Source organism: Odocoileus virginianus, chromosome 28 (assembly GCF_023699985.2).
Source record: "Odocoileus virginianus isolate 20LAN1187 ecotype Illinois chromosome 28, Ovbor_1.2, whole genome shotgun sequence".
Classification (NCBI taxonomy): domain Eukaryota; kingdom Metazoa; phylum Chordata; class Mammalia; order Artiodactyla; family Cervidae; genus Odocoileus; species Odocoileus virginianus.
This window is the reverse complement of record NC_069701.1, coordinates 16,392,223-16,406,694: the sequence shown is the minus strand read 5'-3', so window position 1 is coordinate 16,406,694 and position 14,472 is coordinate 16,392,223. Positions and strand designations below refer to the sequence as shown.

At 37.7% G+C, this 14,472-nt stretch overlaps 1 protein-coding gene across 1 annotated transcript in view; it reads right to left on the bottom strand.

The window, feature by feature from the left end:
* Positions 1-443: 443 nt before the first annotated feature.
* Positions 444-14,472, bottom strand: part of RSF1 (remodeling and spacing factor 1) — a 146,992-nt gene continuing 132,963 nt past the window's right edge. Inside the window, exons 12-16 of the mRNA XM_020915152.2 lie at positions 11,332-11,399; positions 9,594-9,801; positions 7,828-8,048; positions 5,466-5,654; positions 444-2,737 (exon numbers count right to left, since the gene is read on the bottom strand). Of these exons, the coding sequence (XP_020770811.1) occupies positions 2,172-2,737; positions 5,466-5,654; positions 7,828-8,048; positions 9,594-9,801; positions 11,332-11,399 (1,252 nt within the window). The 3' untranslated portion in view covers positions 444-2,171. The remainder of the gene's footprint in view (positions 2,738-5,465; positions 5,655-7,827; positions 8,049-9,593; positions 9,802-11,331; positions 11,400-14,472) is intronic.

The following is a 14,472-nucleotide window of genomic DNA, read 5'->3' as shown; positions in this document are numbered from 1 at the left end:
CTCACATTCTTAACTGACTTTCAAATAAATGGGACAAACCTAACCAGAAAGAAGGCCTGGTAAGTGAATGTGGCTCCTTACATAGCCCTGCTTACTGTCTGGGAATATAAGTCCTTCACTCCCTTCTGGTGGAATATTGTCTCAAAATGAAAATCACAATTTGCTTGGAACCACATGCTACTGGTGCATCCTATTTTTAGGCTGCTTTCATTATTTTATTTTTTATACAGATACATATACACTGCTAAAATCAAAGCAAAAATATTAATGGGCAGGTACTACAGAACTAAGGTGAAACAAACAAACAGGAACCAACAAGTGAAAAACAACAGCTATAAACTTTCAAGGCCAAAAGATAAGATTTAACGGCAACACCTGTGAAGGGAGGAAAAGAAAGAGTGTGAAGTTTCTAGAGGTATTTATAATGCAAGTCTAATGCCAGCTTTTTAATAATAAAAAAGAGAAGTGCTTTATTATTCACTGACTAGCACATAGAATGCTTAATTTGCAAAGAAAAATCAATGAAGTTCCTTGGGCCAGCAGCAGATATGGTGTGTCCATTGCCGGCAACAGACACAACACTTGAAACAGAAAACCCAATCCCAGGGCAAAAGTATTCACAGAAGTAATGGCTGGAAGTTTCAGAATTTGACAGGCAAGGTTTAATCACAAGTGCTACACTCTGTACAACATTATTTATGGCTCTGCCTGAAATTTTACAGCTGAAACAGAAACTAAGACAAAGTTCATATTTTAGTGTCAGTTACATGTTAGATATTTAGTTAGTTACAAACCCCTATTTTCTTGAAACAAAGGGCTTATCTTTCTTTAAAATGTTGAGATGTTTGAAATGGATATAGCTGTTAAGTATATTGGTGTTTTTCAATCAACTCTATGTTGGTCATGTGAATTAATGAATTTTAATAGAGGTCTAATGGCCAATGGCCAAAACTACATTCAAACCCTGCTAATATATCCAGGCAGATAGGAAATTCTAACACACACACATACACATATACACACACGCACGCACACACACACACACACATGCTAAAATTCAAACTAAAAACCTCCCAAAGGAACTGCTTTGTTTGTAGACTTCAATTTGAAGTAGATACTAAGGGCAAGAATAGACCAGTTAAAATTCACCTGAAAATCCTTTCCCCTTCTTCAAATGTGCTAAAATACTGCAGTCTGCTTAGCATCCATCTCTTCATGTATGTTATGTATAGGTGTATTTCTTTGAAAACGATAATTCAGATATTTAAATATTAAGTGGCCAGAAAACAAGAGTTACATTATCTGCAAAGTTTACAGTCCACTTGGGCCTTAAGAAAGACCACACTCATTTCACTAATAACTCTCCACGATGGCATATTAAAGGCCACGTCATCACCACTGCATAAAGCTGTTTAAAAAAGTTTGCTATTAGCACAACCTGGTTGTCAAAGCTTCATTATACATTTCATTATACAAATGCTTTTCAGATGATTTTTTTTAAAAACAAGAAACTCCGCTATAACAGAAACTTAGGTTACAGTTTTTTATGACGGTATCTTTTTATCGGTCTCTTCTTTTTAAGTGTGGTTATCGTCAATAGTAAACAAGTTGATTTCATGAATGCTGTTACTAAAATGACTTATGTATGATGTTATCTACAATTCTTAAATTGCAACAATACGGACTTGAACTTTTAAACAGTCTGTTAATCATCATCTATGCCATGAATGTTTAAATATAATATATATTTAATATGAAAAAGCTAAAAGCACAAGTGCTTTCTCCCACCCCTAATTCTGTTTTGGGCCCTCACAGATTTGGAATGCATTCTTATCCACCCTTTTCACAAAGTCAGGAGAGCTCAGGAAATATAAAGTCAAAAATATACAAATCTTTGTTGTTATAATAAGATTTTTTTTTCCCCATGACTGAAATTACCAAGGACCATGAACTTGGAAAAAGAAAATCAAAAGGAATTTACAGCAATTATTTATCTTCAAAGTTCAAAACTGGTCACTTCACAGAAAGACTTCAGGGTCTGTTGAAATTTTTCTTCTAAAAAGTCATTCTGTAGTGGAGTTTTCTAGGAAAAATAAAACAGCTTTTAATAACTGGCCCGCTGGTGTGAGAGCTACCGTGGAATAAATTAGCACAAAAATGGAAAAAAAGTCTTATAACTGTTCACTGTTACAGACATAATCAACAAGGTCAGTCACTCTTAAAAGCTCATCTTCATCCTCTTCGGGCGCCCCTGCCTCCTGCCCACCACTCGTCCCATTGGGGGCCAGGCTTGCACTGCCTGTGCTGCTGTCCTTGGGGGTCTGAGGCTTCTCAGCTGGCTTGCCAATCAAGTTTTCAATGGCTTTGCCTGGACTCTGTCCATTGGTGGAAGGTAGGTCCACTAAGCTATAGTCCAATGGGCTCCCCACCTTGCCTACATTTTCAAAGTCCTCTTCCTCATCACTGTCTATCCGATAGGGCTTTTTGGTGCTGTCCTGTTCTGAGGGCAGGACCCTGGGCTGGCTGTCATGGGCAAGTTGATCTGCATCTCCATGAGCATTGTCACAACTCTCCTCTTCATCTGTCTCAATCCGGTGTAGCCGTTTTCGGGATGGTTTACCTTCTTCCTCCTCATCTGCCTCGGAATACTCATCTGTGCTTCGACCCCGTTTTCGAACTGACCGCTTTGATTCTTTAGCTAGCTCATCATCTTCAGAGTTCTTGGACATATAGCTCTCTAGAATAAACAGCACATTTAAGCCATTGGCAGAGTTAACCATTAACAGATATAAGTAATCCTCTTCTTCCTCCCATATTCATCCCATGTCCTACTTTCAGACTTGCTTGTATATAAATATTTCCCTTCAGTAACTGGCCTCATTTCTCTCTCTTCTCATTCTCACAACAATGCCCAATATGATTCACAGTATACTTTATCTTATGATCTTAGGAAGGAGCAAAATCGTTAAATTAAATAAAGACAGGTTGGTCACAAACTAAGAAAGTCCTTCCCACTAACCCTCAAATTAGAGAATTGTGTAAACATACCAATAAGGGAAAATTAAAACTAAACAATGCATCTGAAATACTGCACTCTCCTTCCATGTTCTTAAATGTCCTTGGTAGCCCTTAAATGTTTTCTTTTGTCTGTACTTGATCTCACCTGGTCTCATGGATTTGCCTACCACCCATTTGATGGTGACTCTCACGTTTGTTTTAGGCAACCAATCCCTAAATTCCAGGCTCATGTATCAAACTGCCTACTCAACATCTATGCTTGGATTTCTAAACAGGCAGAACCAAGATCCGACACTTTCTCCCCAACCTTGCACAATTCTGGTCTCTACCATCTTAGTTATTGGCAACTCGATTCTTCTAATCACTCAGTCATCCCTGATTTCCTTCTTTTTCCCATCTAATCAACAGTAAATTCTGTGGGCTATGCTCAAAGACATCCATAACCTGACTGCTTTTCACCCCTTCACTGCTGCTGCTCCAGTCTCCTCCACCACCATCTCTCACCTGGCCTATTTTAATGACCCCCCCCACCAGACTCCTAGATTCCCTCCCTATGCCCTTTAATTTACTCATAACATGGATACCATATGAAAATGTAAGTCAGATAATATCACTCCTTTGTTCAAAATCCTCCAATTATTTCTCATTTCACACAGAATAAAGTCCAAAGTCTATACAATGGCATACTGCATTATCTATCTGTCCAATATGGTACTAAACGGAGCAAGACTCTATGGTCCTTGCCCGCCATGTCTTCTGCCTGCATTTCCACAGACTAAATTCTGTGGAAAACTTTAGTCAAAGAATAAGTTTAATCAGAGAAATGAGAAAATGTAGAAACAAAGAAAAACAGTCAAAGGAGATCAAATAATAATAAAATAGTCATTAAGCATAGTCAAGGACCTTCAGTTACTTCTCAAGGGCTACAGATAACTTTCTGAGCCTCATCCTGTGAGCGGTCCCACACACACTGAAACCCCAGATGAAGAAGTTAACGATGACCAGACTATAGTTGTGACATGAGCTGCTACAATCCCAAGAACTGGCTTCAGAGAAAGAGGAATTAACCAACCCTGGAGTTAAAGATTAACTGTACCTAAAACAACCAAGAGGATGCTGGTCAGACCACTGATGACCAACTTGAGTTGACTGTGCTATTTGTGCATGCAGCCCCTTCCCTCAGCCTATAAAAGCTCTCATGCCCTGCCTGTCAGGAGGGGAGTCAGCCTTTGAACAGATGCCCACCCTTCCCATCCCTCACCAACCCCTTCCACCTCTCACCAGTGCCTGGCATCTGAAATAAAGCAAACTTTGCTTTCCACCAACCTGGCCTATTTATTGGCTTTTGTGTGGTGAGTACCCAGACCCCACCTTTGGGTAACAGTCCCCACTCACCACAGGTGGGAATCAACTCTTTTTTTTAGGTCTTTATTCAAATGCTGACTTCTGAGGGAGGCATTCCTTTGGTACTCTATCTGAAATTCCAGCTACTCCCCCAACCCTCCCTTTCTACTTTTCTCCACAGCACTTATCTCCACCTAATATATCTACTTATTTGTCATGGTTATTGTCTCTCTTCCCCCAACAAAAATAAGAGTTACATGAGGAAGCTATATTTTTGGTTATTCTTATCACTGTTCTATTCCCAGTGCCTAGGACAGTGACTAGTTCATTAAGTATTTATTTTTAACAGCTGAATTAATGAATTTACATTTGTCTTTAATGACACAAGAGGAGATACACATTCACCCAGATGTTTACCTCCTTTCTTTAGTCTCCCTTACCCAAACATTTTTTTCCCTTACTCTCCTGGCTTGGACTCAAACTTAATTGACAAGGATCTATGAAAGTAAATAATCTTCAATACAGATCATAAACAATGGAGAATTAAATATATAAAAAAGAAATGAGGGAAGGTGAAGGTTAGAATCATTTAAAATGAGAAGAACTCTAGAATAACTACAAAGACTAACTGGACATCACAAATTCATATTTTAGAACTTGTAATTCTGGTATGGTGCACAGCTAAAGCTATTAAGAAATAAAAGTTTACCGACTAAAGCTCACTGTCAAGGTGAGACAGACAGTGGGCCCTCTTGGCTTGTAACTGTTCAGCTATTCAGGGCACAGGCTATTTCAAAATGAGGGCCATAAATTATCAGGAAGCAAAAGAAATCTTGTTAACAGATCACAATTTCCTGACACTTTTCTAGTTTCAATGAAGAATTTAATTATTACAATGAAGAACTCAAAAATTAGTATCTTGTCAAGTGTCAGTTATTTGAACTACAAGCTAACCAGGCATAAAATAATGGGTTTTATCTCAAAGATACTATGGGCTATATTAAATTTCTAAGAAATGGTACAGAATCATCACTGTGAGTTCACTTTAAAATCTGTACTGCTGCCTTGTCCTAATGTCTGTAAACTGGAGAGCTATTCCTTACCTTCACTATCTGAGCTAGAGAGCCTACGCTTGTGAACGCGTCTGATTTCTTTACCACGTCGTAAACTCTTCTGGGAACCATCACTTTCTGAATCTTCCTTGTAGTTAATTTGTCTCTTCTGGTTCCTTCTAGACCTTCTTCGCCGAGTTTCTACAAAATCATCGCTAAAGTCATCACTAAAGTCACTTTCTGTTTAAAAAAAAGGGGGGTGGATAGAAAGGAAAAAGAAGTCAAGTACAAATTTTAATTTTCAATTCCACCAAACAGAAATGTTAGTTTACCTTATAAAAATATAAAGCTATTACACAGAGTTCAGTCATAACTTTTAAATGAACAGTAACTTTTATAAATCTCCAATTTTCTTCTGAATAATATGAGTACATCTCAAGGGAGTTTTAATGCCAAAGCTCACAAATATATCATGCTAGCAGTCAACCTCAAGATTAAAAAATGTTTTATTGGGAATTCCCTGGCAGTCCAGTGGCTATGACTCTGTGCTCTCACTGCCAAGGGCCTGGGTTCAGTCTTTGGTGGGGGAACTAAGATCTTGTGGCACAGCCAAAAAAAAAAAAAAAAAGTTTTTCATAAACCTTATCTCATACAACCTGGAGCTACCCAGCTGGCTGCATGGCTGCCACAACCCTTCTTCTTGGCGGATGGTTACTGTTCTGCCTCATGATGACCTGCTGTTCCTATGGATGCAGCTGTACGGCTACAGTCATAGCATCACAACGCACTGCAGAGGTTAAACTTTCTAACCACAGAAAACCGATGAGCTTGTTTCAAACACACAACCGGGGTTATACTTCTGGCTTTTACCCATGCGGAATTAAAATCTGCTGAATACAACTCACAGGGCTACTTTAACTCCCAAAGCACTGCTAGACAGCACTGTTCCTGTCACGTCATCTCTGATCAATAAATCAAAATCAGGCTGCGACACTGTGTCAGAGTAGTTTTTAGGAACGCTAACACATCTCACTGAATCATCACATCTAGTTTTGTTCTCTAATGGATTTCAAATATTCAAAAACTGCTAGCCAACAGTTTAAAGGCCAAATCTAGGACAAACTGAGTCAAAATAGTGATGGTAATAAGACTGAAATAAGAATCCATTAAATCCATACTGATACCAAAGAAATAAATACACAGGGCAGAACAGAAAGCTCTTTCTTACAGAACAGCAAGTAATAAATAGGAAGGAAGGAGTTAGAAAATCATCAACAAATGCTAAAGCTAGTGGGTGCAACATCTGATAAGGAACAAGGTATTTACAGCCTCAAAATACCTTGTATGAATTACTTATTAATTACAAAGGGAAAATAATAGAGATGTGGAGGACATACATTAATTATGTGATATTCGGGCCAAAAATGTATAACGAGAATCTAATCACAAGGAAACATAAAACCAAATGAGTTATATTTTACAAAATAACTAGTGTGTAGTCTTAAAAAATGTTGTGGTCAACAAAGACGTTTCAGGTATATTACAGATAAAAGGAGACCAAAGAGACATGAATAAATGCATAACATAATCCTAAACTGGATCCTCAACTAGGAAAAAAATGTTAACGTAAAGGACAATATTGGGGCACCTGATGATATCTGAATGTGTACTATTGATAAGTTAATGGTATTTTATCAATATAAAAATTCCCCATTTTAATATTATACTATGGTTATGTAAGAAAATATTCTTGTTTTCAGCAAATAATCACTGATAAAGGGGTCTGATGTCTCCCAATAATTCAAAAGGTTTAGAAAAAAAGATAAAACAAAAAACTCCACAAGCCTGGCCCGAGTTGGGATATAATACTCCTGTCTGTAGCATTTCCTCAGTAAGATGACAGCTACCTATCTGCCAATCCATTGGAGCATCTTATCTGTCATTTTAGCTGCCGTGCCTCTCTTTACTTAATTAATACGGATGAGCATAGCTATAAATAACATCAATCGCTGATAACTTATAAAAACTAATAAATCACTGATTATGATCTAAATGTTAGAGATGATTAGTGATCTTTCTCTAACAGCTAGACATCTGAGGAGAAATGTTCTGAGATTATTAAAAACGATTCCTAAGAAACACTCTGGAGGTGAAGTCTAGGCATGGAAACACACAGCACCAAAGGATTCATCACGACTGTAAACGAGTTTGACATGAAGTGAACACATCCATCCTGTCTTCTCAGACGTGCTTTATGTGAAAGATTTAATTAGTGGCAAATGGTTAAGAATAGAACACAAAGTTTCATCAGACAGTTTATATTACAACTGAATGGAATTTTATTTTAAGAAATTTTAGTTCCAGAAGTTACAAGAATTTCCTAGTGAGCTGTGGATATGAATTATATCTTTACCAGAGTCTCTGCTGTTTTCCTCAGACTCTTCTTCCTCGTCATCGTCAGAGCACTTTCTCTTTGGGGTCTTTCTCCGCAAACGCCTGCTTTGCCTCATGGGCCGGGAGGGGTGTCGCCTTAGTCTTCGGCTACAGAAATCAGTGTCGCTGTCATCGTTAGATGGTGGGTCTTCTTCACTCTCATCTGGGTTCTCATCAGATACAACAAATTCATCCTGAGATCTATCCAAGAGAAACCAGATGAATTATGATGGTACACTTAAAACCATGAACCCATTTTGGAGTTCTGAGTTCGAATTCTAACAAGCCCAGTGAAATTATTAAACAATGTTTAATGGAAATATCTAGGTCATGGGATCAATTTCCTTGTTTATAAAATGAAGAGATGTTTTGCACCCATTCTTTTTTTTTTAGAAGGAGTTATGAAGATCAATTGATGCTGATTTTTGTACATAAACTGCTTTTGCCTCTTGGGAAGTACTCCATGTGCCTCAAATTCAACATGTCCAAAAATGAACTCATTATTTCCTAGCCTACTCCTCTCTTCTGTTCCCTAGCCTGGTATTTGGTACTATCACCCATCCAGTAATTCAAGGCAGAAACTTGGAATCCTTTATCCCAATTTCTTTCTCCCTGTTCATTTCTCATATCAGTGACTAATTCCTCCTGAGTCTACTTCATAAAGATATCTCAAACCTGATACCTTTTCTCAGTTCAGGGTCTCATATCCCATCTAAACTACTACAGCAATTCCCCAAAGTCTCTTTAATTTCTATGCTCATTTCCCCTCAATAAATTCTACCAATGAATTCAAGGATGAATCTTTCTGAAACATAAACCTCATATTAGTCTGGTATTTAAAACTCCTCAGTGGGTTTTCATCATTCTTATGCAGGACAAACACAAAACTCCATCATCTGGTTTCTTTTTATGCCTTGGCTACATCTCCAGCAGGGCAATCTCTGCTGCTACCTTAATTCTTCTTATCCTGACAAACCAGGAGTTTCCTAAATATTCTGTGACATTTTATGCCTGGCTGCCCTGGACAGGATTTGTTTAGAATACTTTTTTTCTCTATACTGCTTCTAATCCCCAATTCATCAATCTGCCCAATTCATTCTTCACATTTCAGATAGAGCTTTATTTCCACTCTTGAGGCTTTCCTTGACCTCCCTGGATTGATGTGGCCCTCTTCTGTACCCTGACTTACGTTTTAGTAGCAATCATGCAGGACTTTTCTGTGGTTTATATGTTTGTTTTCTCCACTAACAATCTGACAGGAGAAACTCTGTGGTATTCCTTCCATATATCTGCTCTGTAGAGAAGCTTCCTGACAGTATAGAAGGAATTCAGTATAGAATTCTTGCCCCAACCCAAACCCCTATAGGTCACCAGAAAATAGTTTCTAATTACTTATACCTGTCCATTTCTCACATTTGACTGGGAACCAATGCAAGGTGCATGGGTTCAACCCTTGCTCACGGAACTAAGATCCCACATGCTGCATGACTTGGTCAAAAATTAATAAATAGTTGTTGTTGTTCAGCCGCTCAGTTGTGTCCGACTCCTTGTAACCCCAAACACCCCTAAAACTTCATTTTAATCTAGAAAGAGCCAAAATCAGCATTGTTGAATCTGTTTTAAGTACCCTGAAAACAAACTGTCTACATGCAGAACAAAAAGCCCCATCAGGGCAGAGCCAAGTTTGGTTGGAAGCCCTGTTCAAGCCTCGACCTAGGGAATGGGATCTACCGACAGACCACGTACCCATCACTGATCTTGAATTCATCCTCGCTCTCCTCTTCATCCAGGTTGCTGTCACTGTCCAGATCATTCAGTCGCCGGCGTTTCTTCCGGCGAGCAGCCGCTGCCCTCTGGGGTCGTTTATTTTCTTTTCTTTCTTCATCCAATATAGTAGAGATGTCTTTTCCACGGTGGCCTGTGATGGTAGAGATATCTTTTCCTCGGCCAACTCCTGAGTCCAGGGGCAGGGATGTAGGGTTGAGGGAAAGAGAGGGAAGGAGAAAGAAAGACAACTCTATGTTTATTAAAAGTTTCCCTTTAATATCTACAGATTGTCCTTAGCAGCTTTTTCATTTGACTTCATTTTCTTCCTAGAGCTATGTAATTTTCTCACAGCTTTAACTGACAGAGTTTTCAAGAAAGTTTTACATTTGTTTATCCTATTAAATGGGGCTTTCCAGGTGGCTCAGTGGCAAAGAATCTTCTTGCCACTGCACGAGGTGCGGGTTTCATTTCTGAGTCAGGAAGATCTCCTAAAGAAGGACATGGCAACCCACTCCAGTATTCTTGCCTGGAAAGTCCTATGGACAGCAGAGCCTGGTAGGCTATAGTCCATGGGAGCACAAGAGTTGGACACGACTTAGTAACTAAACAACAACAACATCCTACTAAACAGAGGTTCACTATGTAGAGAACTTTGTCCTAAAAAATTTTGATATGATTCACAGAATAGTCATCCTTTTAAAGTATATAATGAGTAGGTTTTCAGTATAGACACAAAGCTGTGCAACCATCACCACTAAACCCAGAGCATTCTTATCATCCTCAAAAGAAACCTCATACCTATTAGCAGCAGTCACTCAAGAGTCTCCTCTTCAAAGTCGTTTTATGGACATGGCTTTAGAAAGAGACTAATCTTTTTTTTTTAAAACTGTGTTTGCCAGACAGAGAAAGTGAGAATTCAGCAGCAAAGATGTAAATAAGGCACAGATGTCTGGAAAAGCTAGTGACTTCTTCAGTTTGACTACAAACAGCCTACTTATTACTAATCCCTGTAGGAGTTTTCATAATAACCAAATGGAAATAATCATCTTCCACACTGAAGTACTGGGAATTCCCTATACAGCCCTTTAATTATCTTCAAGTACTTTTACTTTAATGTTAATCATTAAAGACTATGAAATTAATAAACCAGTTTTTAATTGAAAACAGATTCAAATTACTGATTTTTGTGACTGTAGCAGCAGTCATTTAAAAATGGAAAGATAAAAGTTTTCTCTTTGGAAGCAGAAGTAAATTTTTTAATCTAGGGATGAAGAATTCTATTTCGTATCAGATTATAAAATAATACTACCTTTAAAATAACTGGGCTTCCCTGGTGGCTCAAAGGGAAAAGAATCCACATGAGTTCAATCCCTGGGTTGGGAAAATCCCCTGGAGGAGGGAATGGCAACCCACTCCAGTATTCTCACCTGGAGAAACCCCTTGGACAGAGGAGCCTCACGGGGTACAGTCCATGGGGTCGCAAAGAGTTGAACATGACTGAGCAATGAAGCACAGCACACTTTTAAAACAATTAGTATGCTCTGAGTCTACACATTGGCACTGTCCATGGATTATTTTGAATCTCAGTCAACATGAGTAGTGATGGTGATACACATTGAGGAGAATGAGAAAATATGCTTGCTTACTGCTCTTTAATCAGAGCGTTTTAGTTAACATACTGGCCAAGTGCGATGAATAGAGAATGATAAACACGTACCTCCTCCATCCGCCTCTTTGATATCATCTTCTATAGCTTCATCAATTGCTTCGTCAAACTCATCAAATCTAAAATACATACAACAATCACATTATAGCCTATCCTGGTATATGGACTAGGAAAATTGCCTCTAAAGTAAAAAAGGCCAGAATATGAAACTGCTCTCTGCTACTTTAGGGCTGTGGAACTTGGAGTAGATCACCCCATACTCCTGTTAACTTCAATTTCTTTGGTACAATAGAGTTTTATAAATTAGCATCTAATTCTAAGTTGCTGTTCTTTTACTTTTAAAGAGTATCTATACCAGACATCAACAAGTATTTTTTAAAGGGCCAGATAGTAAATACTTTGTAGTAACTACTCAACTCTGCCACTGTAGTGCAAAATCAGCCACAGACAAAAAGTGAATGAATGTAACTGTGTTCCAATAAACTTTATTTTTTAGACACTGTGATATGAATTTCATGTGATTTTCAAATACTTTTCTCAACCATTTATAAATATAAAAACCACTCCTAGGCCATGCGGTATACACAAACCAATAATGAGCTGGATTGGCCCACAGGTCATAGTTTGCTAACCCAATTATACAAATCATATGACAGAGTAAACTGAACCAACTTAGTATTCGAGAAATAATACTAAGTGTGAGGAATATATTATTGTTGCTATCAATTATTATATTATCCTTATTACTGAGAGTCTTATACAGACAGTCAAAATTTTAAAACTAGGTCAAAGTACTTTTTCTCAAAAGGGCTTTTTCTTCTACCTAAAGAAAAAAAACAAGACTAGATGATTCCTAAGATTTTTTCACATACAAAGCTCCTTTCACTTGAGAACTGAGGTGATGAAAAGATATGGGACTTGTTGAAGACTATGCTAAGCACAGTAATTACTAGGCCCAGGTGGCTATTTATATTTAATTAAAATAAAAAACTCTGTTCCTTACTAGCTACATTTCAACTGCTCAACAGTGACATATGGCTACTGATTTCCATACCACACAACAAAGAAATAGAACATTCCCATAACCACAGTAAACTGGATAGCATTGGATTAAAGTTACCCAGTGATTAACAACACAGATGAGACTATTAAACAAATACTTTGCCCTTTGGAGTTGAGAAATTCATTACAGCTACAGACTTCCTTTCTAGGAAAATATATATACTTATAGGAACATAAAATTTTACATATTTCAGAGGATTCACAAGTTTCAGGCTAAGAACTCTTCTTCTACAACATATTTTTAAATGCAACACTTTACCTCCAATATTTTCATATAATGCTATGAAAAACATCCTTGTAGATGTAGCTGAGCTTTTTCTTAAGAGGAATTCTGAGAAAGAAGAAAATCTGTCCATCTATTCATCAGGCTAGAAGAAGAGATACAGATCAAGCCAGATGCAAAGTTAATGGAAAAATGGGAATTCTCCCAAGGACATGATGCAGCTGTAAAGGGTCATAATAATCCATTTCCTTTTTTTCTTTAGCAGAAAATTTTTATTACTTTGCCAGGCAAAGGGGGCCACAGTTAACACCCTCAAAACGGTGTCCCCAACAATCTATTTCTTTGAGCCACTACTACCTTCTTACTGAGACACTGTGTTTTCTAAATTCAGAGAGTATCAGAACCTTTGAATAAAGGAAATTTTATCAATAATTAAGAAACACCCACCCTTGACTAGAGGATCTAAGTCACTTTAAACACAAATAAAAAGTTTTGATTTACATTTCAGACTCTGAGTTTGCATAAGCTGTTGGACACAACACCCTACACTTTACTTTATCTTTACTGTTTTCAAGGAAAGAGGATGCTGTGTCAACCATGTAGTCTAGATATGATGTGGACCCTTCCATAGTCCTGCTTTTGCTTTGAGCCTTACTCTTCATTTAAATGTCATTTAAACTCTATCCTTAATAAACTCTTCCAGTAAGAAGAGGTGGCAAGAATACACAGAACTGTACAAAAAGATCTTCATGACCCAGATAACCACAATGGTGTGATCACTCACCTAGAGCCAGACATCCTGGAATGAGCAGTCAAATGGGCCTTAGGAAGCATCACTACAAACAAAGCTAGTGGAGGTGATGGAATTCCAGTTGAGCTATTTTAAATCCTAAAAGATGATGCTGTGAAAGTGCTGTACTCAATATGTCAGCAAATTTGGAAAACTTAGCAGTGGCCACAGGACTGGAAAAGGGCAGTTTTCATTCCAATCCCAAAGAAGGACAATGCCAAAGAATGTTCAAACTACTACACAACTGCACTCATCTCACAAGCTAATAAAGTGATGCTCAAAATTCTCCGAGCCAGGCTTCAACAGTAAGTGAACCGTGAACTTGCAGATGTTCAAACTGGATTTAGAAAAGGCAGATCTTTTTTAGTTCTTTTGTGTATTCTTGCCATCTTTTCTTAATATCTTTTGCTTCTGTTAGGTCCATACTATTTCTGTCCTTTATTGTGCCCATCTTTATATGAAACGTTCCCTTGGTATCTCTAATTTTCTTGAAGAGATCTTTAGTCTTTCCCATTCTATTGCCTCTTTTCCTTTGCACTGATCACTGAGGAAGGTTTTCTTATCTCTCCTTGCTGTTCTTTGGAACTCTGCATTCAGATGGACAATATAGTTCTCCTATAATGCTTATTCTAATTGTGTAAACTTGTTCCAACATGACTGATGTATTAAGAAATACTTCAAACATAACATGTATTTAATACTTGCTTATATGTAATTTTCTTCATCAGAAACACTAGGTAAATACAGAAAACTGCACCAGCTGCACAGGAATACACAAGACAAACACATGCACATACCTTATAAATATCTACCGGCTACCTAATCTCATTACGTGTACTATAAGCTACAACCATCTGCACCTAGTATTAAAACTTTCTGGCTGATTAAAAAAATCCTTCATGCTGCTATACAATAAATTACAAACTGCAACTCTCCCCACAATCACTTCTGCAGACAAGCTTCAGGGCTTTTTCAACATAAAATGTCATTGTTTATTGTAGTATTTATGTTATCTCTTAACCATTTAACATGTGCCAAGTGGTATTGCCATTTACATATATATTTTTTAATGTGTCACTGATGAAATTTTTGTTTGCCTCTAACACCATATTTTCCA